Source organism: Electrophorus electricus, chromosome 16 (assembly GCF_041902795.1).
Source record: "Electrophorus electricus isolate QZ-2024a chromosome 16, ASM4190279v1, whole genome shotgun sequence".
Lineage (NCBI taxonomy): Eukaryota > Metazoa > Chordata > Actinopteri > Gymnotiformes > Gymnotidae > Electrophorus > Electrophorus electricus.
The window spans coordinates 16,704,577-16,727,678 of record NC_137512.1 but is presented as its reverse complement, the minus strand read 5'-3'; the positions used below and the strand labels follow the sequence as shown (position 1 = coordinate 16,727,678).

The 23,102-nt window shown below is 41.9% G+C and overlaps 5 protein-coding genes across 8 annotated transcripts; 3 read left to right on the top strand and 2 right to left on the bottom strand.

The window, feature by feature from the left end:
• Positions 1 to 361: 361 nt before the first annotated feature.
• Positions 362 to 3,291, top strand: ccna2 (cyclin A2). 2 transcript variants are annotated; one of them, XM_081698945.1, is made up of 9 exons: positions 362 to 398; positions 687 to 944; positions 1,604 to 1,847; positions 1,930 to 2,036; positions 2,132 to 2,355; positions 2,432 to 2,636; positions 2,706 to 2,819; positions 2,932 to 3,065; positions 3,151 to 3,291. In XM_081698945.1, the coding sequence occupies exons 2-9, from the start codon at positions 738 to 740 to the stop codon at positions 3,200 to 3,202; spliced, it is 1,287 nt and encodes a 428-aa protein (XP_081555071.1). In that variant the 5' UTR covers positions 362 to 398; positions 687 to 737; the 3' UTR covers positions 3,203 to 3,291. The 2 variants fall into 2 exon arrangements, with proteins under 2 accessions (XP_081555071.1, XP_026855176.2); XM_026999375.3 differs by lacking the exon at positions 362 to 398 and adding an exon at positions 400 to 604.
• A 302-nt stretch (positions 3,292 to 3,593) lies between these two features.
• On the bottom strand, positions 3,594 to 7,835 carry tmem33 (transmembrane protein 33). 3 transcript variants are annotated; one of them, XM_081698946.1, is made up of 8 exons: positions 7,727 to 7,835; positions 6,532 to 6,609; positions 6,128 to 6,222; positions 5,702 to 5,889; positions 5,463 to 5,530; positions 5,206 to 5,339; positions 4,631 to 4,714; positions 3,594 to 4,523 (listed from the first exon to the last, which is right to left on the bottom strand). In XM_081698946.1, the coding sequence occupies exons 2-8, from the start codon at positions 6,574 to 6,576 to the stop codon at positions 4,394 to 4,396; spliced, it is 744 nt and encodes a 247-aa protein (XP_081555072.1). In that variant the 5' UTR covers positions 6,577 to 6,609; positions 7,727 to 7,835; the 3' UTR covers positions 3,594 to 4,393. The 3 variants fall into 3 exon arrangements, with proteins under 3 accessions (XP_081555072.1, XP_026855177.1, XP_026855178.1); XM_026999376.3 differs by having other exon boundaries at positions 7,623 to 7,781; XM_026999377.3 differs by lacking the exon at positions 7,727 to 7,835 and adding an exon at positions 7,371 to 7,559.
• A 2,236-nt stretch (positions 7,836 to 10,071) lies between these two features.
• On the top strand, positions 10,072 to 14,713 carry LOC145651655 (uncharacterized). Its single transcript, XM_081698630.1, has 4 exons — positions 10,072 to 10,140; positions 10,658 to 10,747; positions 11,563 to 12,815; positions 12,965 to 14,713. Exons 2-4 carry the CDS (start codon positions 10,660 to 10,662, stop codon positions 14,711 to 14,713), a joined length of 3,090 nt encoding a protein of 1,029 aa, XP_081554756.1. The 5' UTR covers positions 10,072 to 10,140; positions 10,658 to 10,659.
• A 1,959-nt stretch (positions 14,714 to 16,672) lies between these two features.
• cryba1l1 (crystallin, beta A1, like 1) lies at positions 16,673 to 19,012 on the bottom strand. The gene is made up of 6 exons (XM_026999381.3): positions 18,808 to 19,012; positions 18,178 to 18,231; positions 17,949 to 18,067; positions 17,680 to 17,821; positions 17,387 to 17,529; positions 16,673 to 17,230 (listed from the first exon to the last, which is right to left on the bottom strand). Exons 1-6 carry the CDS (start codon positions 18,964 to 18,966, stop codon positions 17,083 to 17,085), a joined length of 765 nt encoding a protein of 254 aa, XP_026855182.3. The 5' UTR covers positions 18,967 to 19,012; the 3' UTR covers positions 16,673 to 17,082.
• An 875-nt stretch (positions 19,013 to 19,887) lies between these two features.
• On the top strand, positions 19,888 to 22,151 carry crybb1l1 (crystallin, beta B1, like 1). Its single transcript, XM_026999378.3, has 6 exons — positions 19,888 to 19,940; positions 20,351 to 20,448; positions 20,542 to 20,660; positions 20,739 to 20,871; positions 21,019 to 21,161; positions 21,454 to 22,151. Exons 2-6 carry the CDS (start codon positions 20,356 to 20,358, stop codon positions 21,623 to 21,625), a joined length of 660 nt encoding a protein of 219 aa, XP_026855179.1. The 5' UTR covers positions 19,888 to 19,940; positions 20,351 to 20,355; the 3' UTR covers positions 21,626 to 22,151.
• Positions 22,152 to 23,102: the final 951 nt, after the last annotated feature.

Below are 23,102 nucleotides of genomic sequence, written 5' to 3'. Positions count from 1 at the left end.
CTTCCAAGCGTCCAAAAATGTTCAATAGTTTGAAGTATCTACAGCTTTTACTATAGTACACAGTGTATTTGTGTGTCTAGAGAGAGAGTGGGAGGAGAAAAATTAATCTATAAATGCTTCAAGAAATTGAAAATATAAATATTGTGTTTATTTTGTATCGCTTAATCATACCTTACCTCTTCATCATTTCAGTTTTAAATTTTTTTCAAGCCAATGAAGTGAACTCTTCGAATTCCCAACGGTTTGCGTAACGCGTTTGTGATTAAGTATGGCCATTCGAGATTGCCGTAGATAGTAATGACGCATGGCATTGCTAAATTCTGATTGGATAGTTTCAATAGTCGCGGGCTACTTGAACTGCGCCAGCAACAATATCATAGCACGGTCTGAAAAACAAGGTAGTGGTCCCAGTTGTGAAATGTGGTGCTTGGGTTTTATGATAGCCATGGCGTGTTGAGGATTTGCGTGCAAAATGGTATTTTAAGTGTAGATTAGGCAATATTTTCGGTTTTGTTTTGCATTATTTACATCTGACCTATTCGTAAAACGCTGCCAGTAGGCTTATTTTGTCTGGCTAGCAACAGCGCACATCTGTAAATCCCTGGTATGTTGGTTTGATGCTAACTAACCTAGTTATTTGCTTTCTCCGGTTACCAATTCATTACTAACCAGCGATCTTTTTGCAGGGCGATTTTTTTTTTGTTTTTGTTTTTTTGTTGTTGTTCAATTGATTTGGAATGTCATCACTCAGTCAAGGAAGCGCGGTTGGTGGGTTGGAAACTGAATACCAAAGCCAAGAAAACATGCTTGCAAGGTTACGTGGTGCAAATAAGTTCAGACTTGAAAATCAGGAAAATGTTAACCCTAAACCAGCAAACAGAACTGTTCTGGGGGCTCTGGAGAACAATTCACGCCGACACCCAGTTCTGCGCGGCACAAAACAGGTTGGTTGTTGGCTAGCTTGCTAGCTGCTTCACCTTACGCGGCATGGTTGGGTTCACAGACAAACGTTAATCTCGTGTTATGCATGAACATCTAAATAAATGGTGGAGTTGTAAATCGGATCTCTTCAAAGAATCTCCACTAGTGTGTGACTAGCCAATTATAACTAACTTTCCTAAATCGACTCTGCATTAGCTTTTGGCTAACGTTGGTCTCGCAAGTGTATGGCTGCTAGTATTAGCCAACTCTGTTTAGCCATAAGAAGACATAACTTTCGTTCACGTGTTGTCACCGAAATCTGTTTATTGCTGTACTAACAAGCCACGTTAGATCGTCCTTGAACCTCGACTGGGTAGCTAGCTAACCCGTTTTTAAATGCCCGATTATATTCCCTTCTACGTAGCCGCCATTTTATTGGCTGCAGTGAAATTTATTGGCCTTAAATTACTGCAGTGAGCCTATCTGTTTGAACATTTGTGACGTGTATTGTGACTTGTAATTTAATCATGAACCCATCTGATAACTACTAGGTGGAGGTCAATTCGGATCCCAATTTGGGTGACTTGTTGCAGCTTAACTTGCTGAATCTAGTTCTACTTTTTGTATTCTATGCTTGATTGTCTTGTTTGGGTTTTATTTATTTTTAAATGTTCACTTCTAGGTTTCTGTACCTCAAGCAGTGGCTTGCAAGTCAGAAGACGCTTCCAGAAGCTATGGCGAGAAACCCCCAGTTCAACAATCTGCCTTTCAGATTCATGTTGATGAACCTGATGGTGCCTGCTCTAAGAAACAATTATCCACCAAAAAAGACACCATGGATTGCTCTCCACTACCACTGAACCCAACTGTAACACGGTTAAGGCAGCCGCTTGCTACGATTGACTTGCCTATGGATCTCAGTTCTGGTATGTAATTGGGTCTCAAGTGCCCAACATGCTCACAGAAAAGTATATGCAGCTATGGTTATTTCCTAATGTCCTCTCCTAGATTCTCCCATGGATATGTCAGTGATTGAGGGTGAGGAGAAGCTTGCAAATGTAAATGAAGTTACTGATTATGCTGATGAAATTCACACTCACTTGAGGGAGATGGAGGTATGTTGAGTGGTATTGAATACGAAAGCATGTGCTATAGGGAACATATACCTGTGAAGATGTCATTGTTCTTCTGTACCTTTTTTGCTTTGTAGCTTAAGTGCAGGCCAAAGGCAGGCTACATGAAGAAGCAGCCTGACATCACAAGCAGCATGCGGGCCATTCTGGTAGACTGGCTGGTGGAGGTGGGCGAGGAGTACAAGCTCCAGAATGAAACGCTTCACCTGGCTGTGAACTACATTGATCGCTTCTTATCTGCCATGTCTGTGCTGAGGGGAAAGCTGCAGCTTGTAGGCACAGCAGCCATGCTGCTGGCTTCGTAAGTTTGCCTTCTTTTTGCCTGTCTGCCTCTGCAACTCAGTTGGCTCCATTGACCAGTAACTGTTCCACTGCAGGAAATTTGAGGAGATCTACCCTCCAGAGGTGGCAGAATTTGTTTACATCACTGATGACACCTATACAAAGAAACAAGTGTTAAGAATGGAGCATTTGGTGCTAAAAGTTCTCTCATTTGATCTTGCGGCACCAACGATCAACCAATTTCTCACGCAATACTTCCTCTGGCAGAGTGTCAGCAACAGAGTGGAGAGCTTGTCAATGGTGAGTGAAGTCACTTCAAAATGTATATATCTCTTTAACAAGCTAAGTTTTGGTGCACCCCCCCCCCAGTTCCTTGGAGAATTGAGTTTGGTGGATTCGGACCCTTTCCTGAAGTACCTTCCATCTCAAACAGCTGCTGCAGCCTTTATTTTGGCAAACTTCACTATTACAGGGGATTCATGGGTAAGCTGTAAAATGGCTACATTGATTCAACTTAATCAAATGTGCATTATTAGTTAGTACTTTTAAGATGTACCCTTCAGTAGTTCTTACTGGCTATGCCTTTGTGCTTTAGTCAAAGGCTTTTGCTGATATGACGGGCTATGTGTTGGATGACCTCATGCCATGCATCCAAGATCTACATCAGACCTACCTCAGTGCTGCTCAGCATGCACAGCAGTCTGTCAGGGAGAAATACAAGAGCTCAAAGTATGTTGAACTGCATCTGATCTGCACTTACATATTCTGTAAACTCAAATCCTGTTTTGAACAACTTGTGTTCATTTTCCTGTAGGTACCATCAAGTGTCTCTCATTGATCCACCTGAGAAGCTGGTGTTCAATTAAACCTGCCTGGATTCTTATGCTCACTTTCCAGACTCTTAAGAGTGTACAGTCTTGAAATGTTGCATATTCTTGTAACTCAATAACAGACATCATAGCCTTCAGAGGGGGATATGGTGAAATCTAGTGCGCCATGTATATTTTTAATGCAGTCCTGTAGGACTGCTCTTATGCTTGAAACCATATTTTGTACAGTAGGTAATCAAAGTTTTTTTAATTTTTTTTTAATGGAACTGACTCCAGTGGTATCTTTCTACATTTCATAATGTACAGTCCCCTTAAACTTGACATCTAAATAAACACTACCACTGGTTTTCTATTTGTCTTCTGCATTAATTTTTGGACTTGAGAGTGCTTTGAAACTCTTTAAAGGCTTCCAGTAAAGCTCAGTGTGTATGTTGCCACCGTAATGTTGCAACATTTTATTGGTGCTTAAATCAAAGTATCTTAATTTTGTTCACTTACATGGGGTGGTTAAATGAAGGTGACATGCTATAAAAAAAAAGTTTGCTTAAGAACCCTTTGCCAGCAATTTACTGAGGGGCTGGGGTGTTAAAGTGGTGGTAAAGAGCCAGCAGGACAATTGAACTTAATTGGTCTTTTAATAAGTGATCAAACTAACTTCTCTCCCATTGTTTAAAAGGTCATCACAACCAACTTGCTACTGTTTTAAAAATTAACCCACATTTAAAGTAATCCCATACCATACAATTCCAAAAACAGAAATATTTTTTAACTCTCCCTGGATGAGAATCTAACATGCATGTCATTTTTTTTATTCCAACTCAAGCTTAAATATTTTGTGATTAATCCTAGCCCAAGAAGGAACACATTCATGTTGACCATTTAAATAATTCTTCCAAAGCACTGAAAAGAGCTGTACCAACTTTATGATGCACGTGGGTGCAAAGACATGTCATCTAGAGTCTACTGTTGCTGCTCTTTTCCACTGTGTGTACAGATGCAGCCATTTGGATCAGTGGAATCACTCCCAAATAGGAACCGCTTTCTACGCAGGAGAAGAGATCGGTAGAAAATCTACTTCCGGCCATTCAGAGACTTCGTCAGCCTGCTTAGGAATCTACCTTGGATCAATTCCCTCCTACCCAGTCACTTTGTAGGAGTGTGTGTGTGTACAGTGAATGTTTGTGGAGGGTGGATGTTGGTGACTGAAAGGGTGAAGACAAGATGTGGTTAGACTCCTGTAGGCGCTAGGCGGCTAATGAAAGCAATGCTGTTGAGGCACATTCTCCTGAAGAAGGCAGGGCAGGCAGGCTTCATCACAAAGTGCTCCAACAGAATCCTTAACTCCGTGAAAAGGGTCCTGATGAGAAAGATCACCCACATCAAACCAAAGCAAACAGAGCATCTCGAATGCCCTCTGTTGTCCACACTACATAGAAACATGTTCAGAAAAAAGGGAACCCTTACCGACAGTAGGGGTTTCGCCTGGAGGCATAACGCAATGTGAGAAAGCGGTAATAAATGAAGGGCTGCAGCAAACTGCCCTGGCCACTGCAAATAGCAAGCAGAGATCACTCTTAAGAACAATCTGAAGGGGTCTTAGAAGGATACTGCAAATTATTACAGTGCATGTCTGAAATGAAATAATACACTACTAACTCAATTTGTAAGATTTGCCCTTCACAGTAAATAAAAGTACAAACAAATATTCAGTTGTCATCAAAGTAATGGTTAACAGCTTATCTATTACTGACAAAGCTAAATGATTTCAGCACGGGTTTCCATTGTGTTAATACACCACACTGATCTTTTTAACATTGAAGTGTAAACTTATATAATGTGTTTCACATATCTTAGTCTTCCTTAAAATTTATACACATTTTATTTGTGGTGCAAAATGTCAGGCTAAAAATCATCCAGTTTGTGTTCAGCTCCAAAATGTAATGATGTGCCTATACTTACGTTTATTACAGACTAAACAGAATCAATGGCTACATGGTTGAACTGCTATCTCAATAAACATCAACATGGGTCAAAAGTACCTGAAGAGCATGAAGACAGTGGCAGGCATCAGGAAGATCTCATTGCAGGCAATGAACTTGAGGATGTTCTGCTGATTGGCTGTGAGCTTGTTTAGAAAGTTCCTCACAAACTGGAGACTGTTAGGTCCCATTGTCTGAGGAAAAAAAGCATTTGATACCATCAAAATGAATTTTACCACACAAAATTCCACAAACATGAAAATAAAAGCAGTGCAGGAACAAAAGCTTTTCCCAAAGAGGTGAGTGGAAGTACTTACATCAAGAACTTTCTTAGTATAAGTGGTGGCATGAAGTAGCGAGAATAGGAAAACAGGGAATATGCTCACTGCACACTGTTGTTAAGGACAGATTTTTTTTTTTTCCCTTTCTCTCACTCACTCTTACCTCACAAGTGAATTTACTTCCCTCTACAGCCACTGAGGCCAAAAGGTCAAAACGCAACACGTATTACATACTAAGGTGTGACCCAATGGGAGAAGTGGCGAAATTAGGATACTGGTGATGGGGTAGGAGTTGACTAGGATGAGTGAGTACAGGAGATAATGGCAGCTGTCCTCTTGCAAAGCCTGAGTCAGAAAGGCTCGGCTGAGCTGGAAGCGAGGCAGCCTCTGGTGCAGGCGCAGCGCGCTGGTCAAGGCGTTTGCCAACAAAGCCCTCTGATAGAAATTAGCAGCTGCCAGAGGCCTGAGAGAAACATGTACAGCAATCACTTACTGAGAATAAGATCACTTCAGTGTGACTTTTATAGAGAATTCACAGGGCTCAGGCCTTAATATTTCATGGTTTGATATGTCTAATTTGTTTAGGTCAGAATCTATTATGCAAACAATGAATGAGTATACATCAAATACCCCTTTTGAGAAAAAAAAAAAAAAAAGAGAGCTTCAGTGGTTTGGCAAGGAAGATTAGATGGTTTACTAACCCAAGCAGAGGAAGAATGAACATGATGGAGCAGTAGACGGTGAAGAGACGCGACAGCCACATAGCTGTTTCCAGTTTGTTACTCAGTAAGAATTGCTGCAACACACAATGTCACATTTACATACATAACATCAATGTTGTTTTTTTACTTTGTATAATTCTGCAAAATTGTTACTTTAAGCTATTCAAGTTCAAAGTTCAAAGAGGTTTTATTGTCATTTCAGCTATATACAAGTACACAACAAAAATGAGACAATGTTCCTCCAGGACCATGGTGCAACACAAAACAAGAGTGCAACAGACAACATTCAATTTCAGATAGCATGCTGAAAATCAGGACCTTTAGTCAATTCCAAGGGTCAAGATTAAACATTTTTTGGTTCAGATCAACATTGTGCCACCTACCGCAGGCCCAATCTGAGGGGGAGTCCGCTCTTCTGTCTCAGCCATCTTTTATAAAAAATGCCTCAGTCCTTACCCTGTCTAAAAAAAAAAAAATCTAAATGTTTGAACTAAATACAAAACAAGTGTTTGAGTGTACCAAGACTCTAGGTGCAATGACAGAAAATTGTAATAACATCACCTTTATTTACACTAACCTGAGAAAAATAGTGATTTGTAATCAGATTAACTTGAAATGGTAATACTGTGCTGCCAAAAAAATATAATAGCAGCAACTAACTCAGTTTACAAACCAGTTTTTAAGAACAAGGATTAATGTTTTACTAGCGTGGCTCTCAAATGAAAGGGCTAAGACTAACCTTAATCTGTACTTAAGGCAAAAAATTACCGTTTAAACATATTATTTTGGATTTGAACAGAATACCACAAAGACTCCAAATATATCAAACCAAAGTAGGGTTACAAACTAACGTTAATGGTTTTTAAACTAACAGTCCAATTTTAGTCTAATTTTGATGACCGTTAAGCAAATTATAGCGGACACATCTTAAGGATTCACAAAAGTATAACTGCACATTAACAGATAAGGGCGAAGACGGACACTACTTATACTGGTTATAGAAGTACGCGAGAAAGCTAGCTTAGCTGGGAAGGTTAGCGAGCTCAGCTAAAAAAGATGACTAGCCGGTTAGCTACACAACTAACGATAGCTAACCCAGGAAACACGCGTTGTCATTTTAATTATAATACATTTTTACAAAGGTGCTGTTTGAAATATTGTTAGGAGTTCAACTCGAATATTAAAAGTGCTCTCTTTATTAATAACCAAGCCATTCACTTACTTGTCTCCTCTGCAAAATGACCTACCCAGCTAACGACAGCCAGCTAAAAAGCAGGTGGCTAGTAATGGAATCGTCTAGAAAGAAACGATGCTGCTGGGAGCTAGCTCATGTCATCAAAAGCTAGCTAGATAGTTAGCCAATTTCTGATACGGTAAACAGTTTTCGCATCAGACAGAAACACCGTACGTTTATCCGTCCTAGACATACAACAACGCAGGTTAAAAATAACCATACATCCAGATTTGTCAGTACCTGTAGTATCTTCTTGATCGCTTGTTATGAGAAACCAAAAAAACACAGCCCAGCGACTCTAAGACGTTTATCAATGGGTGGGATGCACAGGAAACGCACCAGACCTGATCAGCTGATCTTAGGTGTGTCCGAGATGTTCCGTTGATCCTACGTGCGCGGAGCTGCAGTTCCGTTGTCCCGGTCGATTTAGTTCCCCCTGATTCCGCCAGAACGTCGCATGTGCGAAATCATTACGCTTTCGTTAAAATGTCGTTACAGAGTGGATGCGGATTTTTTCGCTTAAGTACTACGATTTTTAGTGGCAATTTCGCCGCCAGGTTCGGACAAGTCGAACCAAATGTCTTCTTCAGATGATGAAGACGTCCCTTTGGCGCTCACAGAGAAATACAAATGTTGATATTGCGTTTTTGAAAAACGCGCATGTCGGTATCCCAATTTGAATCGCTGTTGGAAATGCAAGCCCCACATTTAACTAAACAGGGAACAAACTACAGAGAGGCTGTAGACCCAAGCAGCGTGTTTAGTTACCATTAAATATAGTTAACCTTTGTGTTACTCTTTCAAAGTCCCGCCTATAGAGATGATCATGTCATTTACATGGTTCGATTGTCAGGGTCTAACTGGGTATAGTCTTAGTGCAATTAAAACAAGCTCCAGACCCTACTCGAGGCAGATTTGGATGTAAAAGACATTGGGCTATTTGCGACATTTTGCTTTTTTTCCCTGTAGAAGCACACATAATGCCTTTTGTCACTAAAACAAACATGACTCACGAAAGGCACAACTGCTCACACTTCTTTTGGTGAGAAAGAGATGTTTCAACATTTTGTCCGAAATTATTACATATTTAAGTAGAAGGTCAAATAATTTAGTTGGGTTATTGTGTGTAGGTAAATATAATTAATGATTTCTGGTCTAATAAATGTAAAATCTGGTCTTTATTTTCAACAAAGCAATACTTTGTTAACATTTTAAGGAACTTTAAAAACCTTAATGGGACAGGGGACAAAATCTGGGGAAAACCACCATGGGGACATAGAGATGGTAACCCCTCGTGGATGCAGTGCTTCGGGAGAGGTCTTCTAATAGACCTCCCCTCTTCATTGCTTCTGCTTTGAATTATATAGTGCTCAGGCATTGGCTTCCCCTGAATCAGAACCAGTATCTGAGGAAGAGTCAGCAGGAGCAACGGCAGAGACTGTGCCAGGGCCTGCAGCAGAGAGAGGGAGGCTGGCAGAGCAGAAGGGCCAACTTCACACTGCACTCTCTCTTTCTCTTATTTAAAATTATCTTTACATGACGATGCTTTTGGGAAACGGGGCCTTGATCAAATGCATCAAATGATCAAAATCTTAATCAGATGGATTAGCAGTTATCAGGTCGAAACTATAAATTAGTTGAAACTGCACCATAGCAGTGGGTCCCGATGAACAGGATTACGATCCACTGCTAACGATAGATTAACGTTTTATACGTCTTTAGTTGAGCGATCATGCATTAAAATCGATTGCGTCGACGAGTAAACAAAACATGTTTTAGACGTGTAATCCGTGTTCGAGCTCTTTTCCATTTGTATCTGAGAAATAATACTTGAATACTAAGCATCAAAACAACCACGGGTAACATTACCAGAGGTAACACTGTTTTCTGACAAGAAATGGGTAGTGTCGATAGATAGCAAGTTTGTGAATTGGCTATTAAACTCGCGAAAAAAAACATTAAGATTGCGAACCATTCGAATGAATGATGAAAAGACAACACAATTAACTTTTAATAGTTTATTTCGGTGTCCAAACATTTATATTACAACTGGAATCTTCGAATATCAAGAATACTTGACATCACGCAAAGCTGTGAGCGCTCGACTTTAAGCGACAGAAAGAAAAGGCCGGTATTTTTATTTTATTTTATGAAGCAGAAGTGTTTAATGTAGTGTCCGAAAAATGGTAAGATCACTATTTGGTGAATGAGTTAGCGAGGGAACCATCCGTCTTCTTCTACACCTTTGTAGTTTACTTGGCGGCTCGCAAACCGTTGATTGACGTACCGCCACATTCCCACTGGAAAGTGAATCTGAACTTGGCCGCTGAGTCAGTTAATGATTAAAAAAAAACTAAAATTCTACGGCAGGTATTTATCCCAGATTCTTCGCTTAGAGATATTTTTCCTGAAGATTTTGGAATCTACCCTCGTGCTTATATTATAATTGCTATATACTTGTAAACTCTTAAATAATCTAACCACGTTGTTACTATCGATAAAGTCAATATACATAGACGTAGAATTATTGGGCTAATGGTTGCACCTTGTTATGAACCGTAAGTCGATATCTTTTTGCCCAGCTAAAAGACCTGTGATATGCTGTATCGAGCCGTGTGAATTATGCATTCTAACTCGCGTGCTCCGGTGTACCGAGCTGCAGAGCGCGAGAACTTTGTAGTTAAGTGCAGAAATGCCCGCGCAACCAACTTCAAAATGCAGTAGCACCGACACACAGAAGAAAGAAAATATAAGAAAGGTGACTGATCTAGTTTATATGTTTCCTGATGTAATATAAACTGATGATTGATTGTTTATAAGTGTCAAAGAAAAGCAAAAAGGCTAGTTCTTTATTTTGTTACACAGATCGCGCACATTGCTGCCTTGCTAACTAACTAGCGTTAGCTAACTTGCTGTCAGAGTACATCACCGGTCACACAGGCTCTGAACTAAACTTATAGTCAGCTTTTAGCTAGATAGTTATCCGATAAACTGCAATTACGTTCGGGTGCCGTTATTATAACATTTTAACAATTTAATGTAAACGAAGTATCACATCAACTTATAGTTGATGTGCCTGTGAAGTGTTGGCTCACTCTCTAGCTGATGATTGTGACCATAGACTACGCTGTACCGATTTTTCACTTTGTTAAAATACACAGCGCTTTCAGTCTCTGTTGTTAGTATGTTAGCTATCTTTCTTTTTTTGTTTTTTGTTTTTGTGTGTGTGTGTGTGTGTGTGTGTGTGTGTGTGTGTGTGTGTTTGCGCGCGTCAGAAATGCTGCACTTCGAGACGTTGCTGTTGAAACAGCTGCAGAGACAGCAGACCCGGGCTGAGTTTTGTGATGCTGTTCTCCAAACTCAAGGTGAGACATATAAAATGCAGACAGACACAAAATATGTTTACGAACCAACACAAGTACCCATATCTGTTTTATACCTTACATGTCAGTCCACCTGAATTCGGGTGTCAACTGATTGGCTGGCGATTATTGATTATTGATTATTGGAGGCAGGTGTATAATACACAATACAAACTCAAGCAGCACTATTCACATGATGTCTGATGTTTATTGCTTCAACCTTATAGAACACCTTCTCCTTTACTAAAAACTACACCTTTGCAACCAAGAAAGGGTCCAAACAATTAAACAGGTGTTTCTCTGCAGGATTTGCTCAAAAACCTGTTGACACTAAGCTCTCAGTTGAATAGCTGTAAATGTGTGACATCACATTGGGTGCTGGGATGGCTATGGTACCTTTAAGTATATAACAAAGCTAAAAGGCAATGTTTCTTCATGTATTGATCTTGATATATATGATTTGATGTGACTATGTGTTTAGCCTTTCCAATATGTGCATATAACTGACAAACTTGTATTATTATTATTATTATTATTATTATTTGTAATAGTAGTAGTAGTATTCAGAATTTGTTATATTTTTTGAAATTGTAAAAGCCATCAAAATGTGTTATGACACCATTAACATACAAAGTAGTAAAATAATGCATGAGTGAATAATTATTATAGCTGTCCTGTTAGGTATTGGAGTTGAAAATAGAAAATGTTCTGTCAGATATGGACAGTTTAGATGTGAAAAATCTGTTGTCTTGCCTTTCTCTGTGCTTTTCTCTCTCTCTCTCTCTCTCTCTCTCTCTCATGTCTTCCCTGTTCATCAGGCGTGTCGGTTCCGGTGCACAGCTGCGTGCTCTCTGCCTTCAGTCCTTGGCTTTGTGGAGCCCTCACCACCATGCCACCACCCCTAGCTGGGCAGAGGCGGCTAATCAAGCTCCAGGCTGTGGAGGCCTGCACGCTGCTCAGCCTGGTCAGCTTGCTGTACTCGGGTCAGCTACATGACGACAGGGAGGAGGTGCTCTCAGCAGCTGAGTCACTAGGTATCAAGCTCCCTCAGCAGCAGCCAGATGGCCGATATGCAGGCAAAGGGACAAGCATGGAGTGGATGGATGCTGTACAAGTGCAAGATCAACAAGGAGAGACGGTGAGGGGTAGGGGTGAGCAGGAAAGACGGATGAGTGGAGGAGATATGGAGAGGCTAAGGGAACGTGGCTCTCAGACAGAAGACAGGAGTGAGATGAAGGAGAAAGAGACACAAACAGATCATATGTGCTCAGACCCTAAGCAAAGCTCCCAGACTGTTTGTCTGATTGGCCAGTCAACATGCTCCACCAGCCAAGGACATTGTGTCTATTCCAACACCTCTGATGTCACACTGATGGTACCAAGAGTTCATAGCCCTCTAGGGAAGAGACCCTACACTTGCGATGTGCTGTCCGTCGCCCCTGCAGCAGAAGCCTGTCACACATTGAGTGACCCTGCCTGTGTTGCTCAGATCTACCTTTACCCTTCCGAGCCCTCATATCCCCAAGTCCCAATCTCTGCCTCTCCCCAGCCTCCTCCCTGTCACTACACCTGCTTGCAGCTGGAAGCAATACAATCAGATGGCTGTGGTTTGTCTGCTAATGGAGATGACATTGTGGATGGGTATGAGCAGTTTGATGGAAATATTCCTGGCTTCATCAGCCATTTTTTGGATCCTACCCACTCTCAGAATGTAGGAAAAAGGAGACGTGGTCGTCCAAGGACAAGGAGAGGAATTGGAGCAGAGGAATCAGTGAGGAGAGGCAGTGCGAGGTCAAGAGGTGGAGGGACAGTGAGAGAAAGGTTAGCAAGAGATGGACGGAGGCAGAACCTTCTTAAAAGGGTGGGGTGCGTGGCAGGGCTGATGTGTAGGGGGCAGGGTGGGGGTAGAGTTGGCAGGAAGCTGCACATCAGACCAACAGAGAAAGATCCCGTCAGACTGCTACCAAGACGCCGAGGTACATGGGTATTGCATGAGGTGGGAGAGAGGAGAGGCAGATGCAGAACAAGGCAAAGAGGCAGGCGAGGCACACACACAGGCAGTGAGAGACAGGTAGGTGCCTTAACGCATTCTTAGTTAAGGAGTCTTTAATACACCAGCAGTATCGTAGTGCTGCCTCTCAGACATAGAGATAGCCAAGCTGGCTTAACTTTGTGTGCAACTGAGCTGCACTCTTAATGACCCTGTCTCTTTTCTCTTAGAATGACTCTCCACGTGTGAAAAGGCCAAGAGGCCGTCCTCGTTTACACCCTCTGCCATCTCCTTCTATTTCCCACACTTCCTGCACAATGACACCGGCCAATCAGAATACCACAAGCCCTCCAGTCCCCTCCCTATTGCACACTGTATCCCTCCCACCAGTTCCAGACCCCACCCAGCTCCTGGACTGGCTCACAGATGACATCATGCCTGGATTCCTCGTTCTACCTCCTGTCCCTGCAGAAAACCAAATCACTCAGCATGGCTTTATGAACACAGCAATTCCCAATGTTTCATCTGTTTCAAACACAACATATCCCAGCATGCACTCCTCAATAAAACCCATAGATCCCAAAGTTTCTCAGCAGCAGCCTGAAGGTGAGCTTAACAATATCCTTGATAACTTTTTGAGGACATTTGAGCAACAGATTGATGGGTGTGGCATAGACTTTGAGGAGGAGTCATCACAGGACCAATCACAACATTACACAGCCATCAGTAACTCTGATGAAGCTCGGGTCAGTGAAGACGGTCACAAATCAGGCCCCAGCACGAACTCATGGAGCAACACTCCAAACACATACACGCAGCTGCAAGTACACCGACCACATTCAGATCACCATCACCAACCACAGGCAGAATTCTGTCCTCACTGCACACATGCCTCAGACATATTCACACCCTGCGCTCAGCTGCAACCAATGCTCAATAAAGCCCAAAATCAACTACAGTTCCCATCAATCCTGGGACAACAGAAACTGTCTTGCCCCAGGCAGCAGTCAGAAGGACAGCCGGGGAAGCTATATGGAGGGCGAAACCTTGAGATGCAGTTTGAAACTCAAAGGATGACCAGGAGCCAGAGCATCAAGGTAAAGCTTGAGTCAGCATTAAATAGCCTCCCAACTCCTGTAGAGAGGAAGCGCAGAAGAGAGAGTAGAGAACAGAGCCGCAGCCCAACAGCAGACACACAGAAGAAAAGACAAGTTGGAAGGCCCCTTGGTCGACGAAAACGCGCTCAACACCATGCGGATGTGTGTGCAAGTGATGCCAAAGTGAGTAATGTCAAAACAAGAGAAGGAAACGGTACACAGATCTGGTCAGCCAGAACCAAGAAGAATACCACCATTCAGTGGCTCGGTGAAGAGAGACCCAGAATGACGAGTGGGCCAATGAGAAAACGCAGAGTGAATGGTCAGGGCAGAAGGAGGAGGTGGAAAGAGGAAGAGGTAGAGTCTCGGGGAAGGAAACGCTACAGAGGTGCAGCTTGTCATAGCGGGTCCTCAGACCAGCCTGTTCTCCTCAAAGAATACAATAGGGAAACAATTACTGAGGTGACATCGTCAGCAGTTCAAAAGATGAGAATTTTCTTGGAGAGCCAAAGAGAGAGAGAAGAGGAGCACAAAAGGGCAGAGAAAGGCAAGCCAATGCGAATACATGAAGAGAAGGAAAGGCTGGGATGCAGCACCATGGCACGTCACGATGGAGTGTCTAGAGCAGCACTTGCACCCTCAGCCAAAGAGACTTCCCATGATGCTCCAGGAGAGAGCAGAACAGAGCAGAGCGGGACTCGGGAGGCAGGAGACAAAAGCAGACTTAATGCAGAGTCTCAGGACCAGAAGGAAGCAAGTTGTGCAGTAGAAGTGAAGCAGAGGCGAGGAGACATGAGAAGTGTGGCTGTGGGACAGAGGCAGGCGAGGACCGAAGGACACAGCACATCCTCCCAACTCCATGTGCCTTTAAATGCAGGTTAGAGACCACACTAATATCTCATATTGGGGTGTGACCCTGCTCTGTGCTGTCAGAGAAGTGGTGTGAGAAGAGATAATAATAAGAATTTATTTATTTTATATATATATATATATATATATATATATATATATATATATATATATATATATGAGAATGCCTTTCACAGACTCAAGGTCACTTTACAATGACAAAAATTGAGAAAAAAAACTAAACAGTTTCAACTCAGGTGTTGCCAGTGTTGTTTATGTTGTGATGGCAGTATTCCTTGCACCACTGCTGACCCTGTGTAGATCAGTGCAGCCATTCTCACACAAACACAAGTATACAGTCTGAGGGAAGATTTAGAAAATATTTTGTGCTTACTTACCTTGTGGGTGTGTGTGTGTTTTTGCAGATCTTTTCACGTCAACCCAAGAAAAAACGGAAAGGGTAAAATGTGACAAAGTGTCAATGTTTGGCACGAGAGAATCCTCTCAGAGCACTCTGGGGTCGTGCTGGGGTGATCCATTCTCAGTTCAGCTCAGTGCACCTTCCCTGCCCTGTCATAAAGACCTGCCAGCTTCCCCGAAAGGCTTAATGCTCAAAATGGCTGACTTAACATTAGACTTGGGTGAAAAGACTCCGACTATGTGTGGAGACGAGCACAAACTTCTCTCACACGCACTTCTGTGCCACAAGCTCCTCCCCTTACACACGCCCATGAAGGACATTCAAGAATCAATGGGTAGTTTGGAGGAGGAGGATGTGGATGTGTTGGAGGTGTCTAGCCCCGCCTCTGATCAAGTTGCCATGCTGACTGCTGTATGGGAGCCAGGGCCAGAGGAGGAGGAAGTGGAGGAGGATGACATAGAGGTTGATGTGCTTGGTATGGAATCTGATTAACCACTGGTAAGTTTTGTTTTAGTCGTACATCTCTTTGAATATATGCCTTGTAATTACATATGTTTCAAGCTAGTGTACAAAGTGGTGGTCAAAATTTATGGAAATGAATGGATGAAATACATGTAATATGATTGCATATCTAAGGTACAAAAGAACAACATTTACAGTAAATGAATCAGATTAAATGCTTTTACATTTTGAGTTGCCTTGAAGTATGTAGGTTACAGATTTTATTTTATGCAGCACACATACAATAGTTACTAACTGAATTTGGTTCCCAGTTCTTTTTGTGCCTGTTGTTTGTACAGTATTGACCACGTTTGCACCACGAGGCTGCTGTGGTTGAACTTCTCAGAGGTGCAGAAAGATTTAAGCCTGCTCATGCTCCATATTGATAAGGATCTCCACTTCCTAGGTCAGAAGATCCACATCAAGGTTTTTCTGTGTGCACAGATTTAAGATTTATTTAAAGTCAGGGATGCGGAACAAGTGAGGTTATTCCAATTTTTTTGCTGTTAAGCTAGAAGGTTCAGAAGTAGAATGGGCAAAGAGGGCATTTAATGGCCATTTTAATTTGGGAATTTGTGAGAGAGGGAGGGGACAGTTTTGTTTAGTGTTATCCAACTTTGAGTTTGACTGTTTGTTGTGCCACTGTTAATAATGAGCCTACAGTCCTAAAATGCATTTTATAAGTGTTCAGCAGTGTAATTGTCCTCTGTAAGAGTTTGTGTTGAGTTCAAGATTAAAGACTTGGTTTGTAAATCCACTGTGTTTATTACTATAAATAGTCAGGAAGAAGTTTAAAACCGCTGAATCCCTGTGAAACATATGTAGTTTGGTCAGACTAAAAATACTTTGACATAATAATTTTCAGTCAAGACTTTTACCCTGTCAACTGCTCACTGAAGAATAACCTTGCAAGGTGTTCTTAAATATTTGCTTTAAAGATTTGGTTGAATCTGAGTAAATGTTTTAGTTGTTGATCTAAAACAAAAAAAATTATTCTCTCAGTGTAGATATCTGTGTAAGACTATTAAATTACACATTTTTATAATTATATGGAAAGTACAGATTTAATATCATCATAAGCATTTATTTTTCCTAAACACAATGTAAAGAAATATGTTGTAAATGTGTGTCAGAAACATTACTGCAGTTCAATGAAGCAAACGTGTGCATTATGCATTTATTGGTTATGAAGTGTTTTATCTCCTACACATCACACCTGAGCTTCTCTTGACCAGTCACCTCACAGGGGTGTGTCCTTGCTAAGTTGGATGTGTACTGGTTATGTCGAGCACCTCAGGTAGTGTTTCTCAGAACCTTACAAGAAATCACGATAGGCATATTTGTGTAAATCAGGATGTTATGGTGGTGGTAGTGCCAATAAAAAGATAAAGGTCAGGAGAAACAATACATGTGTGAGTGTGTGTCAAATGTGTGTGCTGGCTGGCTGAGCAGTTGGGTGCTGTGCCTTGCAGATGCCCTGTTACTGCTGAATCCTACGGATGGACTGGATCTGAGGAGTCTGACTGTGGGAACCCCAGTTCCTCCAGTGCTGGTAGGCCCCGTTGTGCCTCTCACACTCCATGATGTACTGTCTGCCCTTGTATCCTGGGAATTCATAACACACAAACCTAGACACACACACACACACACAATCATTGCACACACAGATAGAGGAAATGATTACTGCCATTACCCAGTTTAGTGCCTCTATTTTAGAAATACATGTGATGAATTAAGTGATGTTTGCTTTAAGGGTAAACGTGTGTGCACTCATGCAAACTCACGCGCCACACTGCACATGCATGGAGCCCACTTCTGTGCCGCCCCAGCCCATGGCCTGCAGAGATGGGTAGTCTTCACAGAGCTTGGCACTGTGGCCCAGGGAGTTCTCACACTCAAAGATCATTATACGACTGTTCTGGTGATCCTGTGGAGAAAGGTGGTGTTCATTGAAGCTACTCATAGACCACACCAACAAGGGCACTATACACCCATAAATGTTTCCCTTTTAAAATGCCAAGCATGTGCAGCTGTGCACCATGTATATGGATCCACACATAGATGGAAAGGAACTCACAGCACAGTAGATGGGTCTGAAGGACAAAAATCTCTCTACATGGTAGGAGAGGTTTCCACAGTATGAGTCCCAGCGGGGGTACTCTCCTCTCTCCAGAATAAACTGTTGCCCCTGGAAGTCATGGTGCTCATAACCTACCCAGCTGGGGAGAACAAGAAGAATGATTAGCAATGGGCTAATTTTGAAGATCGAGTGAATCAAAATGCATTAAGCACAAACTAATTGGGTGACCCAATGTCCGAGATAACATACACATATGGTTGACTTACGCGCCACTCTGCACACGGATGGAGCGGATGTTGTCGAAACCACACTGCTGGATGTTACAGCACTCTGAGGTGAACTCCTGACACTTGCCCTGGAAGTGCTCCTGCTCAAACACGGTAACCTGCAAGATGACCAACGCAGAGATTGGGCGTGGCTTTGTGTGTGTGTGTGTGTGTTTGTGTATTTGTGTGTGTGTGTGTGTGTGAGAGAGAGAGAAGAGACTTGTTTTACCTTGAAGAAGGGAGCCATACCCATCATGGTGGGTCGGCTGAATCGATACATTTTCTGAGAATGAATGGGGAATAATGACGAGGGTAACATTAAAAAGTAAATTACATAACTCTTATTAAAATACACAAAACTATCAGTGAAAAACATTTTTGCTATAATGAGGTTAATGTTGTTTTGTAGTAATTCTACTACTGCAGTTTAGATTAAGTAACGTCACTCTATTTCCTCAAAGACTTAATATTTATAATCAGCTAAACAAGGATTCGACCAAAAGTGTTTTATTCTAACGTTAATACGAATTGATCTCATAGAAAGAAGAAACATTTTATATTACCGTACACAAAAATATTATTTTAAGGTTGCAATTTTTACGGTAGATTACGTGCCAAGAGCACACTGTAGAAAAGGGAAAAAATAATTGCGCGCATATCCACCAGAGTAGGTACTTTGGCTAAAACACATCACAAATAAATTAATAAGCCCGTACTGTATCATGCTTACACATTGGCTTATTAATTTAAAGCACACTATAAACAAATATTTTTAATGGTGTCCACAATTATGTTGACTGTCCTTTGTAATAGGATTAATCTCACTGCACACCTGCTGTGCTGAGATTTGTTACCTTACCGTTGAGTCACACTGACTTGAGCTGAGTTTGGGAGTGGCACGCGCTTTCACGCCCGGTTCGTGTGGAGTTTTGAGAGAATCTGGCTCTTCGGTTTTATACCATCCGCACGTGACGTGCACGCGCACTTCAGCTCTCTTTTCTGAAGGCTCGCGCGACATCCCACCGTTGGCCGGCTCAGCACATAACAGAATTGCGGCATGTCGCCCCGATCGCAGTTCTGCAGCATTGCTTTATGCTTTACGAGTGACACGTCAAAAGGAGGTGCACAAAGGGATGGCACCGGTAAATTTGTGCGCGTCAGCACTCCTGCACAAAGAGTTTAAAATAGTGAGGATTACCAACACAATCTATGGGATTACCCGTGTAGGTGACTATGGCAGAGTCTTTGAAAGTTTGACAGCTGAGTATTCTGTAGGGTTTTTGGAGGTTTAAACTTTTCAAATTGTACACAGTGTCAAGTTGACAAGGCTAAAGGATAGATGGATGGACTGACTTTGTACACAACTATACTGGATGGTCAAATATAAAAATGAAATTAGAAAATGACAACAGTTGGTAAGAGTATGATGACAGGCCAGATGCAGTTTTCTCCTGACAGGTAATTTCACTCTCACTCAGTTATATATGCTCACAAGCATTGCTACAGCTCCCTCCTTCCTCTGCTTGGTCTTCGCAGTAATACGAACAGTAATACATGACTAGCACTGGAAATACTATATACAAACATTACAATAAATATGTTCATTACACACATTAATCTGGAGGCAAAAAACCTCATAAGCTTGATTAAGAAAATAGTTTCAAAAGTTTTGAAAAATTGTGCAACATTTCCTCTGATACAGTAAAACTGCCAGACTCCTTAGCAATAAAAGCATTTAAACCGTTCTTCATTATTATTCAGAATTATGTGGAGGTACATTAGTTCTTGTAGCTGTGTATGTGTGTCTGTCTCTCTGTGGTGATGATGATGATGATGAGGGCGTTCTTTTCTGCATGTGCACTGATGTCAGCAAGTCTCATTGTTGAGGAGTTATCCTCTCACACCACACCAGGGTATAAGAGTCAGAAGCAGGACCTGATGAACATACACTCAGAGTGAGTCTGGGCATCACCATACGCACCGAACGCACGGGTAAGACAACAAAGTATGCATACATATATTTACACATGCAAAGATACAAATTCAAACATGCTATAAAATACTATAATAGCTCAGAAATGTCAGGAACTATAAGAAAGGCTTATAAGAAAAGTTTTGTTTTGGTTAATTTTAACTTTGCTCAAAACGTACACTTTCTTTAATTCTTGCCATTGTAATCTGGTCCTCGGAGTACCTCCATTTCAAGTCCAGAGGCTCTATCTGTTTCTTCTGCAACTGTTCTGCTAGAACAGTGTTAGTAAATTGATTAGCATTTTGCTAATTCTTCCTTATCCTAATTTAGCACCCTTTTTTGTGTCATTCATGTAGTAAATGATGGATCTAGTCCTGTATGTGGTTTAAGCTCTGCTGTCTACTTCTTTGTCTTCTTTCTCGCTTTCCAGGCATCATGTCTTCCAGCGGGGATAAAAAGGCCACCTCCCAGACAGACGGCAAAGCCGCCCAGCCCAAAAAAGCTGAAATGCCCATGATAGCTTACAAGGTAAAAAGCACACGTACAAACTAACACTCTCCTAACACAAACTAACACTTCTCATGCCCTAATACACAAACTATTTCTCATTCTACCTATTAGATGTACGTGTTTGACCAGGAGAACTTCCAGGGCCGCATGATTGAGATCAACGCCGAATGCAAGAATGTGTGTGAAATGGGCATGGACAAAGTTCGCTCACTGCGTGTGGAATGTGGCCCGTAAGCTTGTCCCAGTGAACAATGCATCTGTGTGGTGTGTGTTTCTGGGCACGGTTTTCACGTGAACTCTCTTTGTAGCTTCGTGGGCTGGGAGCAGATGAACTTCTGTGGAGAGATGTATGTCCTGGAGAAGGGCGACTACCCTCGCTGGGACTGCTGGAGCAACAGCCAAAGGAATGATTACCTGCTCTCCTTCAGACCTGTCAGAATGGTGTGGAGATGGACCCACACACACACACACACAAATATGCACACACTCCTCTCCTCCCCTCCCCTTCTTTATCTCAAATCCTTTACAGTTTTTCTAAAATGTATGCAATGGTGAATCTCTCCCCAAGCAACTCTGCTTTCCTCCCAGGACCCTGAGAAGCACAAGATCTGTCTGTATGAGGTGGGCAACTTCAAGGGCCGCAAGATGGAGATCATGGACGATGATGTCCCCAGCTTGTACTCCTACGGCTTCACCGACAGAGTGGGAAGCATCATCGTCAGCTGTGGAACGTAAGTCGGAGGCTTTTGGCAATCATTCACACCACCCCCCATTCCCAGTCTCAGTGTTGAAGTCCTACTCTCTACCGAGCTTTTTCAAATATGTGACTGGAGAGTTGAATTTAATATGTATGTTTTATAATACTGTAGATCACAGTCCTGTAGAGTCACTGTGCTACAAAATTTGGTGGCTTTAATGTACAACTGATTTTAGATTTTCTGTTTTGTGGAACTGCATGGTGCACCTAACACATTATTGTGAAACACAATATGATGTCTTCAAATGACCTCTCACACCTTTCAGATGGGTGGGCTACCAGTACCCCGGTTACCGTGGCAGCCAGTACTTGCTGGAGAAGGGCGAGTACAGACACTTTAACGAGTACGGTGCCCGCTGGCCCCAAATGCAGTCCGTGAGGCGTATCCGTGATATGCAGTGGCATCCACAAGGCTGCTACACCATGGCCGCCAAGTGAGGGCCAGCTCAAGGGCGGAGGAGACAGACTGGAGGAGAAGCAGAGAGGTGCCAGAGGAAGGAGAGGAGAAGAGACATCTGACACCACCACACTTCCCAGCCTGGGCAGACCTACCTACTCCTATTGTGGGATGGGGAAAGGTGTTAGTATTTATGGACCCTCAGGCTCTTACAGTGCTGTTGTCTGTGTGGAGGAAACGTACCTTTACCCCTCCTTTCACATGCTCCCCTCTCCTTCTCTCCTGTGCCATGGCTTTTTTCTTCCAATCTTTTAGTTTTTAAATGTTTCCATGCCAAAGCCCTCAGCCTATTCCATACCCTACAAGGAGGATCGAAAGAGGGAGAGAGATGAAGAGATGAGAAAAGGCATAAACCATGATCTAGGCATATCTCGCTTTGTGCAAAATCCTGGACACAATTTCAATAAAAGTCCAAAATCTTTAAACCAAACTATACCAAACATCCTCTTTGCGAATCTCTTGCTGAATTTCAAAAACATACTAAATAAAGCTTCTATGAATCAATGACCTTTGAGTAAGTCAAATATTCCCTGAACGTGTGCAACCAAATGTATTTATTGCATTTAATCAAGTATGAACTGCCTAACCATAGGTGGCGCTATACCTTATGCGTTTATCATTGGAGCACTTGCAGATAGTAAACAAGAAGGTGTTTAAAACAATAACTTGATTTGAAATAGAACATGTTTGGTATGTGCTGAATAATCGAGCTACGAAGTCTGTGTAAGTAAATGTAAGTTAGAAATACAGCTCTCCTAGCTGTTTACAAAAGTGCAGATTAGAAGTAACACATCTCTAGTTAGTTAGCTATAATTATAGATATAGCTAAAGAATAACCGTTGGATTTACTTAACAAAGTAAGTCACTTTGTTTTCAGATGTAGCGGCAATACTATATGTTGTCACGTGCCATTCCTAGAATTAAATCGTTATCATTTAAAAACGAGTCGTGGGATTCTCCACGAACGTGATGGATACCATCTGAGCAGCTGTTTTAATAAATCTGATCACAACCCTTAGCTTGACGTGTCATCGGTGACTACGGGTTTTTAGGTTACATCAAACAGCTTAGTGTTGTCACCAGGAGCAATGAGAGGGAGTAAAGAAAATAAAGCTTCGTGCTTGGAAATGCCAAAGAGAGGTAACTGAGAATTAAGAATTCCATCCTTTTTTAGTTCTGAAAACTAAGCATCTGACATTAATAGAGTCGGAATAGTTAAAGTTCAGTGATCAAATTCAACAGACTATTGCATGCAAATCCAAGTCTATGGTGTCAGCATAAATGCTAGTAGCAGAAGATTAAAAAGGTTTTGTTTCTCTGAATCAACCAAACAATGCTATATCACAGAACCATCACTTAGATTTGTGTGATATTACTGAGCTCCTTAGCTATATGTATGAGCATTATTTCAAAATCTGCAATGGCCAACATCAGGCACCATTAAAGACTGTGAGGTTG